This window comes from Hoplias malabaricus, chromosome 13 (assembly GCF_029633855.1).
Source record: "Hoplias malabaricus isolate fHopMal1 chromosome 13, fHopMal1.hap1, whole genome shotgun sequence".
NCBI lineage: Eukaryota > Metazoa > Chordata > Actinopteri > Characiformes > Erythrinidae > Hoplias > Hoplias malabaricus.
The window spans coordinates 29,938,238-29,963,940 of record NC_089812.1 but is presented as its reverse complement, the minus strand read 5'-3'; the positions used below and the strand labels follow the sequence as shown (position 1 = coordinate 29,963,940).

Genomic DNA, 25,703 nt, shown 5'->3' with positions numbered 1-25,703 from the left:
CCATTTTAGTCTAAAACGGCTTGCCAAACGTAGCATTCCCCCAAATTTAGAGTGTGTTCCTACCATAGTAATGTGAAAAAGCAAAAATAAGTAAAAATTACCCACCAATGGAGCAGGAATAAAAAAATATCCTCATTTCTTTTTATGACTTTCAACATTTGGATGTGTCTTTGCCACTTTTCTGCCTTTACCAGAGAGAGGAAGCCTAGCATGTCTGTTTTTTTACTTGTTTACTGACACCAGGGCTTCATAAACACATTAGACCACTTTACAGAGTGGAAACAGAGTGGAGAGCAGCAAATGTTGAGGAAACATCTTCAGAATATTATTAAAAGTGTTTTTTATTATTATCATTATTATTGCAATATATGTTGCCTTTAATTAACTGTCTGTGACGTGCTTTATATATTTCATCCTAAAAAGGAAGAAGAGTTAGTGTCTACAGTTTGGCTGCCTTAAAATTCTGACCAAAAAATATCAAATATTATCTTATTCTAATAGTATCAATTGGACAATTAGTCAATTACCGACTTTACCAGCAGCCTACTAATTATTTACCCACTGCTGTTCAGCAGAATGATATGGATACTGTGATTGGCTAGGCCCTTTTTTAAGTTATTAGGTGCAGTTATAAGGCATAGCCCATTCCCTTCCCCCATTCTCTAATGACCCAGTAATTCATAACCTCTGTCAGTTTGATGTCTCCCTATATCAGTATTTTACTGACCTAACCTCTTTATTCGATTTAGCAAAACTTATGTTATTATCTATCATTTGAATTGTGTTTATACACATTCTTCTTGCTTCACATTTTTATTTTTAAAGTATTCTTTATTTATATAAACATAATAATATAACTCTAAATTATATGGAGTAATAAGTATGTCTCAGACACCTTGTACAATGTATATAAGTAGTTATATGTATAAGTCGTAAGCCTTGATGGATGCAGCTGTTTTGACCCTCCTTACCATTCAATTTAGAGAGACCTCTATACTCTGCTGAATATGTGAAGTGTGTGCTAATATATTTGTGATCATTTAAGAGACCCAGTGAGGGTCAAAAGGTTCTTGGCTCAAGCTTTCCATGGCATGAGTGAGTCAGATTTCATAGGCTTTTCCCAGCTAAATCCAAAGGCAGCTTTAAGGCAAAGAGCCATGAAAAAAATACCGGAATATAATTAAGATATAAAAATGATAACAGAAGCAAATTTATGAAATGATTATTCCTTTGTGGTGGCGCTATTAAACAGGAATATCAAAAGTTCAAGCCATGTTTGGTTTGTTTAGGGTTTATTCCCACCAGTGTCAGTTTGGAAAAGAGGTCAGCTGGACACCAGACCATGGAGTAAATAGCCTGGAGGGGAGAGAGAGAGAGAGAGAGAGAGAGAGAGAGAGAGAGAGATGAAATCAATCTTCCCCTAGATTTTCTCACTGCTGTCTGACTAATTTGTTCAAATGATTTACAGATAGCTTCAGAAAGAAAAAGTAAATGAATGAAAATGAAGTAGAATAAAGTTATTTAAGAAATACTGGTTTTGAAGGAGCATATTTCTCTAGTGATTCAGTTTCATGTTATGTCATTTTACAGAAAGCTCTGTACTATGCCTTTTTAAAGATGGCTGCCCCCATGTGGTGTGCCCACTGTATGGAGAAGAATCTGGTTCAGTCGTGGAGGGAATGTAAAAACATATATTAACATTAAATAATCACTTTCATGAATGTTTTCTACAATTGGGTCGTAAAAATATTGCTCTTAGAAGTTGTAAATATGTATAATAACTATAAGTTATTTATACAAGGGTCTAGTTTACCAGAAGAACATATTTCAGAGTAATATTTGACCTGTTTATTGGTGTTTGTGGACTTTTCACAGTCTCCTGTTGATGGAATGTCAGAACAATTGAGAAGAACCAAAATGAAACGCTGTTCATTTTAAAAAAGCTGAAATGTGGTTAACGCCAACTCAGAAATAGCTTTTTCCTAGGTCTGTCTAATTCTAAAACTTAAAAACTTGTTTTTTAAAATGTTAAAGATGTGGTTTTTAAAATGCATTATACGGTCTATTGTATTGCTTTTCTGTTCTGTCCTACAGCATAATGCATCATATTTTTTTACCCTTGGTTACAGACAGTATGATCCTCAAACCACAGAAAGAGATCATGTGGAGAAATTGGAATATTCTTTTAAACTATGATCTAATAAATGATATAATGATAATATGAAGCATGTTTGTAGTTGTCTTGAATTAGGGGTATTTTTCAGGGAGGCAACCTGTGTTTGAATATGGAAAGACTTACACACAAAAATACATAATTGACACTACTCCATTGTGTGTGATGAGGAAGTGCGCTTGTTCAGCTCATTCAGTGGAAAACCATTCTCATAGCAAACTCACTGAATCCAAATGGGTGCAATAACAACGCAATAGTGAAGGACCATTGATTGATACAAAGGAGAATCTTAATCACATTATAGAAGTGATGACTGAACATTTCAGGCCAGTGAAACTCACAGAGCCAAAAGGTCCTACGGAGCTTTGACGACAACGATATGGTGGCCAGATGAATGAGTAGCGGTCATAATTCAGGAATTCATCAGGCTCTTTTTCAGCTCCTTAACTTGGCATGAACAGTCCAAGTCTATCAATGCTACACTCTGTTTGCCATGAGTCTATATTTCTCTCACTTTCGTTCTCACACACACATACACTGAGAATGTGCTGTTCATCATTCAAATGAAGATTAGAGTATAACTAATCAGTTTCTGAATGGAATGTTTGAACAGCGCTGGGAAAATAAATGATTTATTGGGTTTCAGGCCACAAAAAAAAAAAAATCATCAAATTTATACTGGATTCTGAAAAAACAAAACAAAACAATAACAACAACAACAAAAAATTACATAATAGTCTAATAGGAACCTGAGGTTGCGAGAGACACTGTAATATTTTTGACTTGGTTACACTCAGGGAGTGGGTCAAAAGCTGGAGTTTTCTAATAAACATTTAACAAGAGCTTGGAACTGTAACAAAATAATAGAGGTTCTGCTTGAAGCCCAACCGACAATATTTTCTTCCTTTGCATTCCTCTGAAGACACTTGCTGGTGAAGTGCTACTGGTTCAGATGATGCTAACACGCTTTTAAATGAGCATCATTGTTAGCAGACGTTTTAAACTGATCAAAAGGGAATTTAACTCATTCTGAACTGCCCTTGTGACTAATTAAGTGTTGCTTTTGTTGGAGAAAGAGTGTTCAGTAAATAATTTCAGTGGCTATAATTGAATTATTTAATCTCTTGGAATATGCCTCCAGACCTAATTATAATATAATGCTGCTACTTATAAAAACCCCACATGAACTCCAGAATGGGATCTCTACAAGAGAAGGCTTACTAAAGTATCTAATGTATGTTAAGATGTATATTATGAGATTTGATTCCAAATAATTTTGCACCATTTCTATTGGACACCAATGGTAGAAACTGTAACCACCAACTTCATGTGAAGATTCCAGCGATGGATTACTCAGCTGAGGTAAAAACTGTCAAATGTTTTTGTCATATGATATTAATGTGTTTCTGTGCTGGGATGCAGGGTCTCAATAGTAGCTTTGAAGGCAGTATACAATGTTATGACTGATTAGGTTGTTTAACTTATAAACGATATATCATAGTATCCTTGACCTTGGCATAGATGATGCATGCAATATGAGGCCTCTGGCTCAGTTTCCTGCACTGATGACTAAACAGCATCAAACAATAGCAGACATCTCTATTCATCATCCTGTTAGCTCACTCAATGTGTTACCACTGTACAACTTCCTTGGTATATGGGCTGGTAACATCATTAGGGTCATTTATATGGGTCTCTGTAGCTTAAAAGAAGCTTGTCTTGAACCACACCCTTACCAAGGCTGGGTATTTGCTTGGCAAACCACACTTGTTTGTAAATGTATATATGTAGTAACTGAATCTATAAGAACATTTCAGGACTTCTAATCGACATAATCTTGTCTATATTGGTTATTTTTATTCTGTTATCTCCCCACTGTGTGTTCATGTACTGTCCCTTTAAAAGCATCCTACCAAGCTGTAGTCTGCACCAATCTGCCACATGGAAGCAACCTAAATGCAGAGGCCGACCAAGCAACTCGAGCAGCTCATACCAAAGAAAAACACAGCGTCTGTGGTTTGGACGTGCTGTGTTTGGACTATAATTAAGACAACACTGAACAAAAAGAAGTCAAAGGTAAACACTGAGAAAATACAGTTTCAGTGCACAGTGCACTAATGCATAATTACACACCAAATATAAACAGTGCTCAAAAAAAGAGAGGAACAAGCTCCCAGCACCATTAGAAAACATATCCCATATTTAATACTGGAGCATATTTACAGTACTCGTCACTGAACTATGAGGGTCAAAAATACAAAAACAAAAATACTTGTTCATTAATCATAATTGTGGTAAAATGTAAATGTAATCGCGATATTGATTTGCGCTCATGTCCCCCAGCTCTAGTGTGTGTGTTTGCTGATGTTGTTTTGCTGTATTGTGTTATACATATCACAATTTCTGGTTCCAATGAACCAGTACAGTGCACTATTTAACTGTTTTGTTGTATTTTTAAGTCACCTCGGGTGACTGTCTGTGACTGTTCTCCCTCTGTCTATTTGTGTTTACCCTGAGTGCTTCGGTTTTCTCCCAGTCCAAAAACCCACATTGGTAGATTGGATTTTCAAGAAGTGTCCATATGTGGGTGGCACGGTGGAGCAGCAGGTTAGTGTCGCAGTTACACAGCTCCAGGGACCTGGAGGTTGTGGGTTCGATTCCCGCGCCGGGTGACTGTCTGTGAGGAGTTTGGTGTGTTCTCCCTGTGTCTGCATGGGTTTCCATTGGCTGACTGTCTGTGAGGAGTGTGGTGTGTTCTCCCTTTTTTTGTGTGGGTTTCCTCTGGGTGACTGTCTGTGAGGAGTGTGGTGTGTTCTCCCTGTGTCTGTGTGGGTTTCCTCTGGGTGACTGTCTGTGAGGAGTGTGGTGTGTTCTCCCTGTGTCTGCGTGGGTTTCCTCTGGGTGACTGTCTGTGAGGAGTGTGGTGTGTTCTCCCTGTGTCTGCGTGGGTTTCCTCCGGGTGACTGTCTGTGAGGAGTGTGGTGTGTTCTCTCTGTCCACGTGGGTTTCCTCCGGGTGCTCTGGTTTCCTCCCACAGTCCAAAAACACACGTTGGTAGGTGGATTGGCGAATCAAAAGTGTCCGTAGGTGTGAATGTGTGAGTGTGTGTGATGCCTTGTGATGGACCAGTGCCCTAACCAGGATATGTTCTTGCCTTGCACCCATTGATTCCCGGTAGGCTCTGGACACACTGCGACCCTGAGCTGATTAAGCAGTGAATGAAGGAATGAATGACTATTGCATTTTTTAAATGGTGAAATTCACCTGTATTCATTTTAATGTTTAATTTCAATGTGTTTAAAGCCCTTGCACAATGCAGTTTTCAGTAATTAACATGCTAACTCACATTGGCACAACAATTATTGATTGAACTCCCCTTTTTACCAGCTACACAAAACAGACACCTGTGATCATCCACATATTTGCACTCTCTTTTACCCATGACTGTTTTCATATAGTTAAGCTTGAAAGCTGTAGCTGTAAGCTGTAGCTATTTGAACATCTGTCTTTGTACTAAAGCTGAATAAAACTCTGGTCATATCTGTTGTCTATTTGATGTCTAGTACCACTAAAGCTGGAATTTGGCCTTAGCTTGCAGAAAGCGAAGAGAGACGTCATTATGAACAAGCGACTGCACTGTACAGTTGAATGGAACATAGAAATGACAGTAGGATGAAAGGGTGAGGAAAGGGCAGTTAAGAAGAAAGCAGGGAGGAGGAGAAAGAGTAAATGAGGGCCAGTGAAGTAACAAGAGAAAGAATGAGAGGGCAAGTGAGTTAGGGAGGAAGATGGAAAGTTTGAAACCATTAGAGAATTCTGCAGCTTCGGGTTTTGGCAAAAGAGTGAAGAGATAGAGAGATAGAGAGCGAAGGAGATAGAAAGAGACAGGGTGAGACAGTGTGTAAGCTAGAAAGACAGATGAGGAATTAGACGAACTGTGAGGGATCTAGATGGCCTTGTTCACACTTGACCTCTGTCCTTTTCCTCAATTGCTCGGATCATCTCTACACACACACTCACACACACATCAAAACAGGCAGTGGTTGTCATGCTATCTGACCACAGTGCTCTTTTGTCCATGGCTGTTTGCAGCTACCCACACATTTTCCTAATGGACTAGCGGCATTATGATTGGATGAGGCAGTTTGTGGGCTCTGAAGCTTTGACGTGCTTTATGAATGTGTTGGTTAGTAAATAATGGACAGTGATTCAACTTTGTCTTTAGATTTCCTGTGTGATACTTTCATTCATTAACTTACTATTATACAACTGAGACTAAGACATTTGTATCACTGAAGTGAATGTTTGCTACATAAACCTAATAGGATCCAACAAAATACCAAGTTAGACACACACATACACATACACAAACACACACAAACCTACTTCCTGAAATATGAAGACAATGTGACTTTACCTGTGAATGGAGCCATGGATGAAGATTTGCATCATGTCTTGTTATGTACTACTTTCTTGTGATGTATATTTGAATGCTGTTCTGAGGCAGGTAATATCTGCAACTCCAGTAAAATATAATGGAAATAAATACTGCAAGTCTCTTACAGATGTGTAAAATTCCAGGATCTTCCAGCATGAAAGCTCAAGTGCTTAGCAACCAATCATAGCAAACCATGTGTCTGATAATCCATCTCTGTTAGAGCAGGGGAGCAAGTTCAAGATGGGTTTTAGGTTTCAAATTTAGCAGAACCATTATCAGGTTTGAAAGCAAAGGCTACAGTCAGGTTTAGTCTTCCATGTTATATTCATTCATCCATTATCTGTAACCCTTATCCAGTTCAGGGTCGCGGTGGGTGCAGAGCCTACCTGGAATCATTGGGCGCAAGGCAGGAATACACCCTGGAGGGGGCGCCAGTCCTTCACAGGGCAACACAGACACACACATTCACTCACACACACGGACACTTTTGAGTCGCCAATCCACCTAGCAACGTGTGTTTTTGGACTGTGGTAGGAAATCGGAGCACCCGGAGGAAACCCACGCAGACACAGGGAGAACACATCAAACTCCTCACAGACAGTCATCCAGAGTGGGAATCAAACCCACAACCTCCAGACCCCTGGAGCTGTGTGACTGCGACACTACCTGCTGTGCCACCGTGCCACCCATGTTATATTCATGCATTGCAATTCATTTTTATACACTATATCCAGGGTGGCACGGTGACGCAGCAGGTAGTGTCACCCTGGTTATAATGAACTCACAACCTTCAGGTCCATGTCCCGTGGTGGCCTTGAGGAGTTTGGTGTGTTCTCCCTGTGTCTGTGTGGGTTTCCTCCGGGTGCTCCGGTTTCCTCCCGCGGTCCAAAAACACACGTTGGTAGGTGGATTGGCGACTCAAAAGTGTCCGTAGCTGAGAGGATGTGTCGCCCTGTGAAGGACTGGTACTTGCGCCCAATGATTATCCGGATAACTGGATAAGCAGTTACAGGCAATGAATGAATGAGCAATATAACCAGAAGATCTTGTGTATCTAAAAATCTTATGATTTTTATCTTATTAAATTTATACTGTAAGGAGTTAGCTCTGCCTTTGTTGTATCAACACCCTCTACTGTTCTAGGAAGGCAGTAAACTAGATGCTGGAACATTGCTGTGTTGATTTGATTACATTCAGCCTCATAAATATCACTGGGTTCTGGTACAGGTGACTGCTAATTATTTCTATCACGGACCCATTCCATACTTAATGGACAGTGCTCAAAACTCTGAAGTAATATACCCTTCAGGCTCACACTTGGCATTGGGCATGGTGAACTTAGGCTCATATGTAGCTGCTCCAGTGCATCCCATTCTAATGGCATTTTTGTGTTTGGAGATTGTCTAAATTGTGCATGCAGAGTTGAACACTTGTGCCAGCAATTGCTGCAACCTAAAGCAGTGGACGTTACTTAAAAGGGATACATTATACCACTTTTCCACAAAGTAATACTAATCTGGGGTCTTAATGAAACTGTCATGAATCTGTCATGCTTTAATCAAAATACCACAAGGATCAAAAACATGGCACCATCTAAACTAAACCATTTAACTAAAAATGAGCCACAGGAGTTGGAGCAGAAGCTCTGAATTTTAGCCATCTTTGCTTGGTTCTCTTTCTTCTCTGTAAATATTTTCAGCTTACTTTTATTGTGTGTCATTTAATTATTGTGTTTTGTTCTGTTTAACCTTTTGTCTTGTGCTTTGTATATATATATATATATATATATATATATATATATATATATATATATTTTTTTTTTTTTTTTTTTAATCAGAATATGGGAGATCCTAAAATGAATATAATAATGCATATTGGGCCATTTCCCACAAATTGTACAGTACCCATCAAAAGTTTGGACACACCTTCTCATTCAATAGTTTTCAGTGAATAGCTGTGGCCTCAGCCAGATTTCATTTGTAGAGCTGCTCGCCTTCTTAATGTGTTTAAGACCATAACTTGTGTTGTGCAGAGGTAAGGCTGGTACACAGTTCTATAGAGTAAATAGACATATTCCATCAATGACTATACATCCCCTTTATATGTGCCTAAAATGTTGGACATATTGTATCTCAAAAGGTTCATATCAGGAAAAAAATATAAATTTTGTGCACAGCTCATCTAAAAATATGTAATGTAACAAATGGCCAGTGAGTGTATGTAAAACATCCATAGTGGTATTTATAAACCAGTCCCGTGTGCTTCTGTTTTATCTTGCATCTACAAATTTTCAAGACATAATGAATTGTATAAATATATATTATATGTTTTGTTTCATGCTACTGACTTAGTCATTTGCATAGTTCAGACACTTTGTACCTTTAAAAGGTTATAATGTTTAAAAATAGCTTTAAATTTCTTCACTATTCATGTACACCTTTTACTTCCTTTACTTCGGGCATTGCTGAGGAACCTTTCGCACTTCAGTGATCACAGAGCATTAATTAGGCAGCATATGTTTTCAAGGTTCTGGAGGTAGCACTCCCTTTGAGGCAGAATAAATTTTACTGGGCATGGTTAAATATGATTGGTTAGCATAGGTTGGGTAGAGATTTTCAAATACAGTGCCATAAACAGTAAAGCCCCACCTAGACCTCTGTTGTCCTGCTCTGACTGTCAGAAATGTCTTTGGGAGAAACAAGTACAATATAATTGTTTTGGGTTTTTTTTTTGTTACTGTAGATATAGGTCAATTCTGCGTTTTGTTTTGCTTCAATGGAGGATAATGCACTTTGCTTCCTCTGAGGTAGAGGCTAAGGTAAAGTGGAATATGATTGCTGCCTCCGAGGAAGCATGGCATTATTGAATGTCTCTTTCTTCAGAGGAAATAATCAAATGCAAAATGTATGTCCTCAGAATATGCTTGATAAATAAATATTTAACAAATAAAATGAAATAAAAGCAGACATTTTGGCACATTAACCCATCCAAAAATGACTACACATCCCAGTAAAATAGGTCTAAAAGTAGTCTGTCTGTCAAGGACATATTTTAAACGTCAATGGACGTCCAAAATCCCTCTTAATAAGTTAGTTAAGTGGTGACCAATCGATAACGTCAGTGGACGTCCAAAACGCGTTTTATACATGTAATTTATTTCGGGACCAATTAATAACGTCAATGGACGTCCAAAATACGTCAAATAGTCGTCTTTTCAATGTCTGTGTTTGTACGTCTTTTCAACTTTCATTTTCAACCTTAAGAGAACGTTGATTAGACGGCAGTCATTACGTTATTTCAACGTTGAATCAACGGCTAATTGTTTACTGGGATGAAAATCGCTAAGTAAATAACTGAATGAATTATAATTATGTTCATGGTATTAGTTATTACTGTATATAATATAAAATGACAAATATAATATTAAGAGAGATCCCAAATTATAATGAATTTCCTTCATAACACACGTTTCTACTTGTGGAGGCTTACTTTGACTTCTGTGTGATTGAAACGTAAAAATATTGTAGTAACCATGTACCCAAATCTTAGTAAACAAAAGTCAGTTTTCAACTGTTTAATATTGGCAAAAATAATAAATACAATTTAATTCTGTATAAAAACCGCTTAATTTCACTGTCTTTTTCAGGACTTTTAGTCCTCACATGAGTAGCAACCCAAGTAAACACACACACACACATACTCCCCATATATAAGGCGGCCCTGCCCTGAAGGGGCGGGAAAGATAAGAGCTCTTCGCAGTAGAGCAGAGGCGCTCGAGCTGAGCGTAATCAGGCCGCTCGGTCCGCGCGCGCACAACGATAAGGCTCCACGGAAAAGAGACCAGCTCATTTAATTCCACTGAACAGCAGCGAATAAAACGAAATAGGCGACTGGGGTCTGACCGCCGCCTGGACTATAGTAGACTCTGAGGGGAGGGCACGGTTTGGAAAGCGTTAAAGGACGGGTTCTGGAGTTGGAGCTGTGGTCCTCACATTCAGCTACACGAGGGGCTTCTACGTTCTGAAGATGCTAACACAAAGTTGCAAAAGTGTTTAACCCTGTTTTTTCTGGACCTCTTAAAGGCTAATGAGGCATGGGACTTAAACCGAGAGGATTTTGTGTCGGCAGAACTTTCTGAGCTCGTGCGGCGGGATTTGCGCGACGTAAATTGAATTTCTGTGGAAAATTACAAGAGACAGATTCATTTGGGTTCGAGCTCAGATGGACCACGTTCTCCTCCGGATAGAGACTCACTCGACTGTGGAAGGCAATCTGAACGGGCTCTCGGGCTTGCGCCACTGATACAAACGGTCATTTATTGCTTTGCTGGTTTTAACTCGCGCGCTCAGGAGAGAGTGAGAGAGCGTCTGTTCTCGCGCGCGTCTGTAAATGCGCGCTGCGTGGCGGAGGCTCGCGGCGGTGGAGCGGCACCATGAACGCGAGCGCGTGTCTACTCGCGGCGCTGACGGCGTGCGCGCTCTGCGTCACAGCGGAGGTAAGCGCGAGAGGCTTGAACGACGCACACTTCACGAGCTTCACGCGGTCTGTGATTGTTGTCAGTGCTTTTAGCGATAGCTTACATTACACCTCCATTTACTTGTTTACCTTGTCTAACAAGGAAATAGGCTAAAGTATGAGCTAAAATTTGTACAAGTGTTAGCCTAAAAACAACATTTCCAACATAGTATCCAATGTTCATCCACCATTTGTTCTGAATAGAAGGTTATTAATTTGGGGTTTGCTGCAGTAACAACTTCTGGGAACATGACTGTGAGGATTTGATGCCAATCAATCAGCCTCCGGAACAATAGTGACGTCATGCACTGTGGTTGGATTAGTTTTGTGTCAGAAAAGCCACTCCAAATCATCCAGTAGATATTGGACCGGACGCCATCACTCCAGAGAACACAGTATTACCCCCAAGCTCAGGCCTGGCATTAAATTCATTGAGCTTCAGTGAAACGTTAAAAATAAATTACTGAATGTAAATTTAGAGCACAAATTCACATACTATATATGATCATTCATTTACTGCTGCATCCTTAAATTAGCAGCAGCAGGAAATCAAACCACTGGTGTGTGGTCAGAGCTTCTCATTCATCTGTATGGCACCACATAACAGTCTGTATCAGTTCTTTGTGGATCTTTGTGGAGTTCTTTATGGGACAAATGTCCCATAGGAAAAACGAGCATATTGACATTGTGGATATATCTGACTGGTTCCTTTGATCTGAGTCTTTCATTCATACATTCTGAAGATGTAAGCAATGTCAGTAAGAGTGGTTGGATGTAAAATACTATGCTATTTTTTCGCAATAGCTCCACAACAAAGTTTTGACCTACATGTCTTTTTTATTATTAATCAAAATGACCATGAATATTATACTCATATTTTATACATATTTATACAATTTTTTGATATCTGATTGTTAACAGAACTCTCCTGAATCAAAACCTCGCAGTTTTTCAAAACCACAGAAAAAAGATTGTTGAAGATAATTTTAATTAATTGTAATCTTCCAGTATATTTAAAGTTAAAATCACTCACTCCAGTTTATTACTTTGAACTTTATGATTTACAGCGTGGGGTTAGACAGAGCATCAAAGGATTTCCTCACGATCATATAAAATAAAATGGGAATAAACCACAAAGGCTGAAATGTGTGTGTGTGTGGGTGGGGGTGGGGGCTGGGAGCAGTTTCATACATTGATGTTACTTTGGCAGTGGCTCTTCTCCTGAGTGACAATATAAGGATGGCCATTGTTTCTCTCGATTTTCCTGAAAGATAACTCAGTTTATTTATAGTATCCTCTTAAATGTTTTAACTGTCTCACTGTAGTTTGAAAAGTAGCCTTGCGCACAGCTGAGATACCAGTTTCTTTAGTTACAGTATAAACCAATATCATTCATTTATAGTTTATATAATGCAAACCACATTGAGTATTCCCTCATTTCAATATTAAGGACTGGTTTCCAAGACAGGGGTTAAGCCTATTCACACAGCCTTTTGAATTGTGATTTTCCATTGAAAGGCAGATATAGTCCAGGACTAAGCTTAATCCCTGTCTGAGAAAACCAGCCCTAAGTGTATAATGTGATATTCTATATTAATACCACATTTGTAGGGACTAACACAGATGTGAAGTTGTAGAAGGGCTGTTGACCTGCACTGGTTAAACATGCCCTCTGCTGCAGGCTGATACCTAAATGCTACAGTTTAGTTTTTAAAGAATCCTCAGACCACAGGGTCAGGTTTCAGACGCCAGACTAAACAGCTTTGCTGATGCAATAATAATGTGTAAGAGAAGGTTCATCTTTGTCTGATAATATTGTGATTGAATAACATTAACACGGAATAAGGTAAACATCTGGGTCTGCAATTAACAACTCAAGTCCAGTGGGGATCACTGGTATAACATTTATGTTAGTGTTGAATGCGCTAATGCTTAGTGGAAAACACAAGGCCCCATGCTTAGTATTAGTCTGTTTTATAGTAAGTATTGCTTCTAGATATTATTTGTTGTGTATACATAACGTCTTGTGTGGACTGCCTTGTGTTCGTTGTCACTTGGTTTAGCTGGTATAGTGTTTGATGTCATTTTTAGAGTTCAGTTCCCAGCTCAGGCAGAAACACTAGTCTATACCAGTGAGAGTCTTCGGGCAAGCCTCCTCACACTATTAGCATACTTCTAAAACATGTTTAAAATGGTAAGTTGCTGTAGAAAAGAACATCTGCCGAATGCCATAAATGCAAATGCAAATGTAGCTAAAGATGTATTAGAGTGTGAAGGAGAGTGGATTGTGTGGTTGTTGGTTTTTGCAGCTTGCTTCCATGTACTGTTAAAGTCTGAGCCGGTAGCTCCAGGGGATGAGCTTTTTACCTCATATCTCAGGTACACTTTGAGGTGCAGGTTTAGGAAGTCCCCCTAGTAAGCACATCATGTTCATTCTTTTTATGGTGCATGAATTAGACGGAAAAAATTCAGAGGCTCGTGAAATTAGTCGCTTCCGTGGATGAAATTAAATGCGTTTTACAGTAAGTCGACATGTAGCCTCATGTGTAGGGCTCATGTTTAATTCATACTTAATCTAAGTGCTGAGTAGTGTGGTATGCTTATGTCTTAAATGGGGAATTCCACCCAAAATATTAAATCTTTGTATTTTAGGATGAGCCGCTGAGAAAGAGAGCATAACTTTTTTGAAGACATCTTCACATATGCACCATAAACTTCAGCCAAATGTGAAATAGTTCTATTTGGTCCTAGGCTCAAATTTCCAAGTGTTAGCCTTCTTTATTGGGGTTTTATGGAGCATTTTTGTAAAGACAGGACAAAGCATATGTAGGTTTGCAGATTGTATTGATTTTGTTTGTTTGTTTGCTTGCTTTTGTAATCAATATCATGACATTGACCATAGAGCGACAGGGTTAGGATCCTATAACCAGTTTTATTCTGGTTTCTATTGGTGTGTTTGAATATCTCGGTGCATTCACGTAACCCAGTTATGTATTTTGGTCAAAGTAATACAACCACATCATGTCATGGGTTGACATAAGTGTTTACTTATACTTATACTAGGAATATCACAGTGGCAGTGTGTAATTGTGCAACAATATATTTCCAATATGGTTTGCAGTGTGGTGGAATTTAAGTTCATGGTTAATTGAGCTCATTGGTAATTTGGTATTCAAAATATGGCTTTGAAAATATAAAGATAAGCTTTATCACCTACTAAAATGTAGGTTTGACTATAGCATGTGTATATGGGGTAAATACTATGTTTGCGGAAGTCCTACCTAGAACTCTGGCTTGCCTTAATCCCCCTTCTCAGTACCTTCAGAGTGTTAATTAGCTCCATTTGGGAAACGTGAACAGCAGTGTGATCCTGCCCCCCCCCCCCCCCTCCCAATATTGTTGAGCCCTAATGTGTACATGCCTGTGCATGCTTGTGTCAGCAGGTCTACGTATCATTATCATCTGTCATATTTCTCCAGCTCTCTTCTCTCAACATTGCATTCCATTCCTTCTTTTCAATCCCATAGAGTGCTGTATTTGCTCATTACTTTCATGTGAACTGTAATGCAAGTAGAATCAATCACATACTCAATATTGAGTTTAGGTCCAGGCTTAACTCAGTGTGTGCATTCACCATGTTTTTGGGTTTGTATTAAATATGTGCATCGGCAGCGTGTCATAAATGTTTAGGTCATGTCTGTGTGTATGCATTGTCCAACATCAGAAGGTTTATATCATTTTTTTCCTGTTCAGAAAGGTCCCAACACACAAATGTTTATTCCATAATGACAGTCAAGCTACCTACCACTCAGGAAATCTCTAGAGTTTAATCCTGTTACTTAAAAACTATATTAACTCAGTTACTTTTGTTTTGTTGTGTTATTTGAGTGTACCTGGGTGATAGGCCTCAGGGCCAGTAAATCACATAATCACATTACTGATATCTGATGTAGGAGTAGCTGCTATTCTAAGGTATTTGGAACTGGCTTGTAAAGTGCTTCACCGGGGTTGTTATTTAGTGCTTGAATCAAGGGCATTCAAAAAGATGGACATTCAATATGTCATTGTTTTTTGCAAATTGTAGCGCAGCATTTTTATTTAGAATGATTAATTCAGCTGCATGGTGGCGCAGCAGGTTGTGTCGCAGTCACACAGCTCCAGGGACCTGGAGGTTGTGGGTTCGATTCCCACTCTGGGTGACTGTCTGTGAGGAGTGTGGTGTGTTCTCCCTGTGTCCATGTGGGTTTCCTCCGGGTTTGGCGACTCAAAAGTGTCTGTGTGAGTGAATGTGTGTGTGTTGCCCTGTGAAGGACTGGTGCCCCCTCCAGGGTGTATTCCTGCCTTGCGCCCAATGATTCCAGGTAGGCTCTGGGCCCACCGCGACCCTGAACTGGATAATCGGTTATAGATAATGAATGAATGATTAATTCGTCCAGGGATGTTCAAACGTTTGCACACGTCTGTATTACTGCATCTACATTTTGACCACATTCCTAGCATCTGTATCAAAAAGTGGCTTTGGAACAAGCCTCCTGGCTTCGTGTAGTCTTTACTGTTCCTGGGATAACAACAATTACATGAGCATTCAGATCATTGTAATGATAGAAAATGAGCTAGAATCAAGGAAACTTCACAAAGCACTGGGTTCACTCTGCCTTGTACAATGTTTATACTTTTATGAAATAATAGTTTAAGCAAAGTACAACATCTATGTGATTTAGAACCATCCTTCCAGCTGCTTCCTCACCTCGCTCCCTCTCTCCCTCTCTCCCTCTCTCTCTCTCCCTCTCTCTCTCTCTCTCTCTCTCTCTCTCTCTCTCTACTCATCCTTCACTGATGTCCCTTCTTTTCCTCATCACTCCATCCCCCACTTCCTCCCTGCCCCCTTTCCTGTCCCGTGTCCCCGGTAAATGCTGCCATATGAGGCAGAGCAGTTGTCAGTCAGTGGCCTCTGTCTGAACACCATTTATGAACAGAGCCCTTGTGCTACTAAAGCATAACTGCTATTGTGAGACAAACCAGCTTCCTCCCTTGATCTGCACACACTAACTTGCTTATGTGGACAACAAAAAGACACACACACACACACACACGTGTTCTGAACCCTTAGAAGTAAAGACTCATTGCTTACATACTGCTGTACTATTTACATGTAGTCAAAATATTTTCATCATATTTAAACTGTGAGGAAAAAGCTTCTACTTACACACAGTTACAGTTTATTTAAATTTTCACCAGTTGGACCAATGAGGTATGAGTAAGAATGTCTATATCATGGACCTTTCTGAGAATTGGTCAGTGGCCATATAACCCTATAAGTTTTTTAAAAATTGAAGTAAGATATCAGTAAAGTGCAGTAAGAGAGTGTCACTGTCACACATCTCCAGGGTCCTGGGGTTGTGGATCGTGCCCAGCACTGGGTGACTGTCCATGAGGTGTTTGGTGTGTTCTCCCCGTGGGTTTCCTGTCACGGTCCAAAACACACGTTGGTAGGTGGATTGGCGGCTCAGAATTGTTCCTAGGTGTGTGTGAATGTGTAAGTGTGTGTTGCCCTGCGAAGGATTGGTGCCTCCTCAAGGGTGTGTTCCTGCCTTGCGCCCAGTGATTCCAGGTTGGCTTCGGACCCTCTTTTTTTTTCGGAACCCGACCCTGAACTGGATTACAGACACTGAAAGAATGAATGAAATCAGCAATGACTTTTTTGTTTCTGCTTTTAAGTCTTATTAGAAAATAACTGTATTGGTTTTGATAACATTTATGGGTTAATTAAGTGATCTAGTGTTTCTTTAAAGTAATCTAGTGGTCTCTCTCTCTCTCTCTCTCTCTCTCTCTCTCTCTCTCTCTCAGAGGGATCCTCTCCCTGCAGCTTTGGTTGAACTGGTGAAGAGTGGCTCTATCTCCTCTACAGAAGAACTGCAGCTGCTGCTGCTTTCTGACTCCGTAGGTAAATCTGCTCCGTCCAACTTAAAAAATTCACATCTTCCTCTTTTACCTCTGCCACTGCTCTCTGTTTTTTCCAGACTTTAATATGTCAGATCTGCTCATTGTTAATCCTGTACCAGACTCGAGTTCCAACAAACCTTTTTTGTGGTTGTGATAAACTCATTATGGCATTACATTGACATAGACACCTATGTTTGCTTTTAATAGATTCATTTGACTCTGACGTTGTTAAGACTAACTTTAATATGAAGACTTGGTTAATATATTTGCTAGTGGGTCATTCTAAAATTGTCATATTTTTAAGTAGACTTTGCAATTCCACACAGTAGTGTAGTCTACTCCAATCACATGCTTCCGAGCTCAGTGGGAGAAATCTGACATGCAAACAGTCACTGATTTTTTTAATTTTATTATTTTCAAACTGCTGCTAATACAACATTGTTGTATAGTTGATCACACTTCAATGAGGTCTCTTACTGCCCAGTTTGGTTATGTCAGCTAACAGATGCTCTAGATGTTGGTTAGCATTGTGATGAGTGATGAGAGGAGAATGAGGGCTTTCCTACCCACACAGGGAGACCAACAAAATGTGGTCTCTTTTATTCCATCTTATTTTTTGAGCAGGCACTTTGTCAATCAGAGCATAGAGTGACGAACACAAGCATACAAGCTATTGATATGTTATTGCCATATATATATATATATATATTATAGACTGGATTATTAATGTGTTAACCACACATCACGGTGTTTTTGTGCTTTCTCTCACACAATCAGGCCGCTTGGTTTAACTGACATATTAAACATTACGAGTCTTGTGAGTAACAAACAGAGCTTTGTTGGAGGCAGATTGCCAGCAAAGGAGAGTCCATATTTGTGGCTTTGGGATTCATTATGGCCTGTTTACTTAGTGTTTAATCAGGAAATTAAACAAAACACAGGCACACATGCATACACACACACAGACACACATTTTTAAATGATTATTGTTATTAATAATTATTGCCGTTATCTAGCAGATTGCAAAAATGCAGAGTGCAAATATCACATGACATCAATAGATTAATATGGAAGTTGAACTCTTTTACTATAGATGATGATGATCAAGAGAGTCCACATGCCAACAATACCAACAATCGGCTGCCAAGGAGTCTTCTGGGTGAGCCTCAGCCATTTCATTATTTTTTATCTTGTTTTCCTTCCACTTTTGCTTCTCTCTCACACTTTTCTGTCTCTCTGTCTGTCTTTCTCTCTCACTCTCACTTATCTCTATCACACACTTATCCACTTTCTGACTTTCTGTCACTTTCTGCTCTTCCCCTTTCCATCTCTCAATATTATTTTCTCTCTCCATCTCTCCTCGTTTCTCTTGCTTTTATACTCTCTCCATTTTACCTCTGTCAGCTGTGAGTGTTTTCCTATGGCTGTTATAAATCACGTAGTGCTAACAGTGCACTGATTAAGCAGATGGTTGAGCGAACCACAGAAATTATGACTTTATAACACAAATCCTCAGCTGTCATCTCTGAAATCCATTTGAGTTGAATCTAAGCAGAAATCTGATGTCAGTTGGCTGGCTCCTTGACTGATGGGGTGTATGTATTGCCATGTGTGTGTGTGTGTGTGTGAGAGAGAGAGAGCAGTGTCTCTCCATGACACTAAGCATCATTAGCTTTTTTCCCAAGTCAGCAAATGAGCCTGTCAGTCATCCACTGAGTTTGAGGTGTCCTTGAACAGCTGTATCAAATCACTGTCTCTCCTGAAGAGAGGAACCAATATACGGAGAAAGATTGTGGAGCATCCACACCATATGAAGCTTCATTAGTGTGATGCTGAGTGGGCTTTTTTACAGAAATGTTATTTCAAATATTTTTTGCACCTTCTCTTCAGTATCTGCTGAATGCACTGACAGTATGCCCAGCAGATGCTGAAAAAGATCTTCTCTTCAATGCTTACTGACTAGGAACCTTATCCCACCTTTGGCATGTTTATCATATAATGGATTACACACTACATGGAGAGGAGCTTGCTCACACTTTCTTGTTCAAAATTTCGTCTTAGCTATCAATTATTAATAGGTCGTTTACCTCCTATAGTTACAGCAACACCTTCTACTTTTTGGGAAGGCTTAAGTCTAGATGTTTTGAAGATGTTTTGATGAGAACATTCAGCCACATCTGAGGTCAGATGCTGAAGTTGGGTGAGGAAGTCTTGGTTGGTTCTCCATCACTCCAGAGAACATAGTTCCACTGCTGCCCCTGGGTGGGATTTATACCCCCTTGGTCAAGGACTTGGTCAACCCATGCCCCACCCTTGCTTTTTATAGTATTGATTATAGCTATGTGTTTTATTTGATGTAAAACTTATCTACACATACCTTGGTTTGAGGTGCATGAAGTACATCTAAGTTAATCCTTAACAGTAATTTATTTCTAAATATAAAGTAGTCCTGTAGCTGTGTGATTTTTGATTTAGTTGATTTTAATGGTGTCTGTTTTTGTAACAGATATTTTGAATATTTTGTGTTCTATGGTGTAGATGCTCAGCCCGCGCAGCAGGCCCTGTGTAAGGTGAGGACAGAGGTCATGGAGGTCACCCGTTCCATGCTGGACCGCAGCAACGCTCACTTCCTGCTGTGGCCACCATGTGTGGAGGTGCAGAGGTGCTCAGGATGCTGCAACACAAAGAGTCTGAAGTGTGTGCCTGTGCTCACTCACACACGTTATCTACAGGTACTCACACATGCTTCTGCATAGTATACATTACTAAAAATGATCGGATTGGCCAGAGAGACACTCACAACAAAATGCTGACATCCAGCACAAAGAAGTCATTTGAAAGATCTCCAAGCTACAGCATCAATCACATTTGTTGTTATCTGATTCAGGTCGTAAAAGGATGTCATTGGTATTTTGAATAAGTTCAAACACTCCTTGGATTGTGGCCAACAAAAAACTGTAATGAGAGCTGCATAGTGCAACAAGGAATGAAAAATCTGTACTGATCTGTCTGAACTGATGAGCAGTTTTCAGTCGTTAAAAACAACAGCATGCAAAATAAACAATGAGTAAACAACACCTGCTAACATTGTTTGTTTAAAATCCTATGGTTCCTGTTAGCAGCAGTGTTTTGCATAGTCACAGGCTACATTATGGGTGCGGTGTGGGTGGGGGCTGGAGTAATTGTGGTGGAATAAGTACCAATAATTCAAGTAATAAAGTGAAGAAGTGTATGTTCCAAGCAGTTGAAACATGGCAAAAGGGTCCATAAGTGTGTGTGTTGTGCACCAAAATGGACTGGTGCCCCATCCAGGGTTTGCTCCTGCCTTGTGCCCATTGGTTGATCGATTGATTGATTGAGTAATTAATTAATTAACAAAAGAATGAATGAAAATTCCACCTACTTCAAACACTGAACTCAGGAGCTGTGCAAAAATATCCCATAGATTTATTTGGAGTTACTGCAAACAAGTCTCTGGGAAAGATAAAAGCTCTAATAAAGACAAATGTTGGTTAATGAATAATAAACAATGTGATACATACACACCCACACACACTACTGTGTGTGCTGTTAAAAGCATTGATCCCAGTATCATCATGATTTCCTCATTGACAGCATGTTTTATTGTAGCCCTTACTCATTTCACCTTTTTCCTCAGGTTATGAAGATCCAGTATGCAAACAAGCGTCCGGTTTATGACAAAGCGGTGGTCTCAGTAAATGACCATGTGGAGTGCCGCTGCCAGCCTGCTCCTCGTCCCGCCCCTCGCAGAAAACCTCCTGCTCACAAACAGGACGCAAAAGATCGAGCAGGTAAACCTCGCTACAAAGACGAGCTCCACCGGCGAGATGAACTCAAGCACAACCAGAGGCTCCGGCTGGAAGACTTGCTTGAACACAGCTGGCTGCCCAGGGAGAAGCACTCCGACATGGACGCCCCAGTGGGATTTCTCCCTTCGGATGGTCAGGAGATCCATTTTGGACATGATTCCTGGGCTCAAAATAAGACACACCACATTGAACATAAAGGCCATTATCATGGAGATGGCAGGAAGCACAATGATAGTTCCAATGGCACAAGGGCAGAGTCTCCACGGATACTGACCACTCCTATGCCCAATCACACAGAGAGGGAGGAGACCAGTTTGCCGCTACTTAATGTTACAGGATCAGGACAGAAAGAGCTGTTTCACAAGGACAAAACAGATGATGCAATATCTGATCACAGTCAAAGCAGTCCGGCATTTGAAAACAGCACAACTGGCATAGCCAATCAGATTCCAGGGCACGAGTTTGACCTGAGCAGCCAAGTACAAAGAAATGAGTCTAGTCACCAAGTGGACATCAGTCAGCACACTGCAACCAACATGACATATGGGGTCACTCCTGACCCCAAAGACAAGCGAGGAGATGCCTTTAGTCCAGCAGAAGAGAGACTGAAAGAGAATGAGACACCAGAGATGGACAGTGCACGAAAAGAGACAGAGGAAAAGATCAGCTCTACTCTGCTGATGGAGAAACAGGCTTTAGAGGAGGAGAAAGAGGAGCTTCTGCATCTCCATAAACTGCTCGATGAAGAGAAGCACAAACATCTCCTGAAAACACAACAGCACAGTGAAAAAGACAACCAGCAACAGTCCCAGCCACATCCCCATAAACATCAGAACACATACGCAACTACACAACGTGCAGGTAAACCCGCTCGGGCAAATGACGAAACGTAACTGTCCCTATTTAAAGAGTGTGTAACACACTGCTGCCAAATCAAGACCATGATCATGTTGGTATTTTGAAATGGTCCAAATGTCTCTAAAGGTGTAACAGACCAGGTTCTAACAGTGATGACATTGTAATGAAGGTCATCGTCATCTAATCTAATAGTTTACTGCCTCTTTCTCCTTTTATATCCTTAGAAACCACATCCTCTTCACCAATAAAAGTCTCCCCTCCCCATAAACCGCCTCAACCCCCTAGACCGCCTCCTCCACCCCCCAAAAGACGGAGAAAACACCGCAATCGCATCAGCAAGGCTGCCATGAGGGCCATGCTTATGTAGAGCACTCTCAGGTAAGAAAGACTAGCATGGCTAGTCACTAAAAGTGTTTGAATATTATTCAGTATTATTTATGAGTAAAGTAATGACAGTGATTTCATTTGTTATGTATGTTCTCTTCCACAGACACGGCAAGGTGCAGCACATTTTCAAGAGAGATGTACTTTTCCCGAATAATGTCATTTGTTCATAGTGTGTGGATCCATGAAGATCCACAGACTACGCTACTAATCCTCATCCAGTAATCCTCTTCCTGGGAGAAGCCATGTTTGGTGGGCATTTGGGAATTGAGCTACTTTTTCCCATGACACGAGTGACATTGTGGAGGAGGTTATAAAATATTATAAAACAAATAAAATTGAAACAAATTGGTCATGGATGGAGTAAGGCTGTTAGGCAGGCAGTAGTTACTCTTCTGCATTGTCAATCTGTCGGGCCTCCTGGTGGACATGTGATGTCATGCTGTGAAACTGACTGGTTTGGGAATATGTCTTAACCATCTGGTATGAAAACAATGTCCTTTATGGGACATATTCTACTTAAGAAGTATTCTGCAAAGGGAAAACAGTTTTAGAAGCTCTGAACGAGGCCTGGGAAAGTGTTCTGGTCTTAACGTATTCAGGTCCAGAAATCCTGTAATGGAAAGACAGGGGTAGATATCGATTGGTGTAGTAAGATTGTGGAAACAAATGATTGGTCGAGATGCTGTCTGGAATGGAAAAGCATTCTACACAATTTCCAGAAAAGGAAAACCAGTCTAAAAGTTCACCAGAAGGAAAATGATGGTTTAAAATCTCTATAACATGGGAGTAAAGGCATTCTGATTCAGACTAATTCTCTGGAATTAGAGATTCTCTGGAATGGGAGTTTGGTTTGGTCTCTGAACTGAGTGAGACTAGATGAGAAGCAGAAATACTCTGTAATGAGGGAGAGGAATCTAGAGATCATCTGGAATGAGAGAGACTGGTCGAGTGGCTTTCCAAGTTTTGAGAGACTGGTCTAACTGCTTTCAAAAACGAGAAAGCCGGGACTAAGAGCTGTCTGTCATGGAGAAGACAGATCTAGCAGCTGGCTATGGTGGATAACACCGGCCTTAAGGTTATGAGAATTAGGGTCAGGCATTAACTTGGCTTCCCAAATAACCATTTATTCAGCTCTTGATATAGGTATGGGCTGGTAAGAAGAGTGTTTTCACATGTCCATCTGTAAGGAACTTTAAACTGAAAAGCGAGTGGTCAAGAAAGAATAAAAGAAAATGAGAAATTCAATATCCATCATTTATAAAACCACCACGTAGAGCTTTTTTTCAGCATTTTAGTTTCTTAACTATGCAGTATTGGACTTTCAGACACTTAATAGTTGCATATTCAGTACATAACCACAGACACCATACTGTTGTACTTTATTTTCTATTTAATTTTCATATTATTTAATTTGACTGTTAACACTGGAAATTCACAAAGAACAGATAAAGGGATTGCAGCTCTATTGTATTAATTCAGACCTCTATAATTATGAAGGTGCTACAATATGATAAGAAAACAGCTTCACCATTAATATTATTTATTCTTTTAAGCTCCGTTCTTTATTTTGTCTTTATTTCAGTTTTTACTTTTTTTTTTTGAAAAAGTGCAGGAAAAAAAGGACATCTCCTGATGTGTATTTGTGTGTCTCCCACTGTGACAATGTTTGCACCAGACACTCCACCGAAAAAAAATAAAACACTAAACTGTACTTGACATTAATGAATCATTTTGATGCCTAGTAAAGTCTGTTAAATCTTTTTGCTTCCAACAACCTGTGATTGTTTAATTTCCAGTAAAATGGCCGTTAGTACGATACTATCCAGTAATACTACGTACTGTTGGTAAGGCATCTGTGTCACTGAGCAGAGGGAAGAATTCTTTAAGATATTTTTTAGATGCCAAAACCCATCTCTGCTCAGTACTGTACTTCAGTGACTAGCAGATTTTTCATACGAACCAAAACATTTCTGAGCATTTTCTCAAATGTGTGTGGGTGTGTGTGTGTGTGTGTGTTGTTTGTTTGTCTGGTTTTCTGCTGTTTACTTTGTCTACACTGGTCTGCCGTTTGCTCAGTCTAAATAAATCTCTTTTCCTTTTTCCTGTTCTGTATTATTTCACCTCATATTTTAACTTTTTTTTTCTAGGTATAGTTTATACAGAGCCTGCAACAATTGTGTGAAGCTTATTGATATATTCATACACACTTCTACACATTTCTCTCTCTCTCTTTCTCTCTCTCTCACACACACACCGTAACTGTCTCTATCTCTCACTCTCACCCTTTTTGTTGTTGACTTTACAGGAGATTCTATTCTCCCAGTCTCCCTCCCCTGTGTTCCCAGTGTCCAGAAACCAGTGCAGCAGAAAGAAGAGCAGGAGTGTATCTGTCTCTCTCCTCTTCTCCTCAGTCAGTCTGATTAAAACAAACAGTTGCTCACTGTGGGTGCCTTCAGATTAGTCTCCCGTAGTAATCTGTATCTGATGTGAGTTAGGATGACCAGAATAAGATTATTTACATCTGTACAATATATGTATCTAAATAATTCATTCATCCATCCATTATCTGTAACCGTTATCCAGTTCAGGGTCACGGTAGGTCCAGAGCCTACATGGAATCATTGGGCACAAGGCGGGAATACACCCTGGAGGGGGCGCCAGTCCTTCACAGGGCAACACACACACTCACACATTCACTCACACCTACGGACACTTTTTTGAGTCGCCAATCAACCTACCAATGTGTGTATTTGGACTGTGGGAGGAAACCGGAGCACCCGGAGGAAACCCACGCAGACACAGGGAGAAAACACCACACTCCTCACAGACAGTCACCTGGAGGAAACCCACGCAGACACAGGGAGAACACACCACACTCCTCACAGATAGTCACCCGGAGGAAACCCACGCAGACACAGGGAGAAAACACCACACTCCTCACAGACAGTCACCCGGAGGAAACCCACGCAGACACAGGGAGAACACACCACACTCCTCACAGACAGTCACCTGGAGGAAACCCACGCAGACACAGGGAGAACACACCACACTCCTCACAGACAGCCACCGGAGGAAACCCACGCGGACACGGAGAACACACCACACTCCACACAGACAGTCACCCGGAGGAAACCCACGCAGACACAGGGAGAACACACCACACTCCTCACAGACAGTCACCCGGAGGAAACCCATGCAGACAGAGGGAGAACACACCACATTCCCCACAGACAGTCACCCAGAGGAAACCCATGCAGACACAGGGAGAACACACCAACTCCTCACAGACAGTCACTGGGAGCGGGAATCGAACCCACAACCTCCAGGTCCCTGGAGCTGTGTGACTGCTGCTCCACCGTTCCGCCCTCTTAATAATCCACGCTACAGTTATTAAAGGGATAATTACATTTTTCATGTTATTTTAAGGAGCAGAAAGCCATATTACTTACCAAACAATAATGTGAAAGTGGTCATTTATTATTTTGTACTTGACAATTTTATAATATATCCCACTAGTTTCAGTGGAGGAGGTAAAAGTTGTTTTGTCTGTGTGTGCAAG

General features: G+C 40.3%; 1 protein-coding gene across 1 annotated transcript; it reads left to right on the top strand.

The window, feature by feature from the left end:
- Positions 1-10,446: 10,446 nt before the first annotated feature.
- Positions 10,447-24,178, top strand: pdgfbb (platelet-derived growth factor beta polypeptide b). Its single transcript, XM_066642591.1, has 7 exons — positions 10,447-11,106; positions 16,974-17,070; positions 18,163-18,228; positions 19,608-19,801; positions 20,728-21,760; positions 21,982-22,135; positions 22,248-24,178. The coding sequence occupies exons 1-6, from the start codon at positions 11,044-11,046 to the stop codon at positions 22,122-22,124; spliced, it is 1,596 nt and encodes a 531-aa protein (XP_066498688.1). The 5' UTR covers positions 10,447-11,043; the 3' UTR covers positions 22,125-22,135; positions 22,248-24,178.
- The last annotated feature ends 1,525 nt before the right edge of the window (positions 24,179-25,703 follow it).

Coding starts and splice junctions, on each gene's coding strand:
- pdgfbb (XM_066642591.1), top strand. CDS start 11,044: ATGAACGCGAGCGCGTGTCTACTCGCGGCGCTGACGGCGTGCGCGCTC. Junction 19,802..20,727: donor CTCACACACGTTATCTACAG/GTACTCACACAT, acceptor CTTTTTCCTCAG/GTTATGAAGATCCAGTATGC. Junction 21,761..21,981: donor CGCAACTACACAACGTGCAG/GTAAACCCGCTC, acceptor TTATATCCTTAG/AAACCACATCCTCTTCACCA.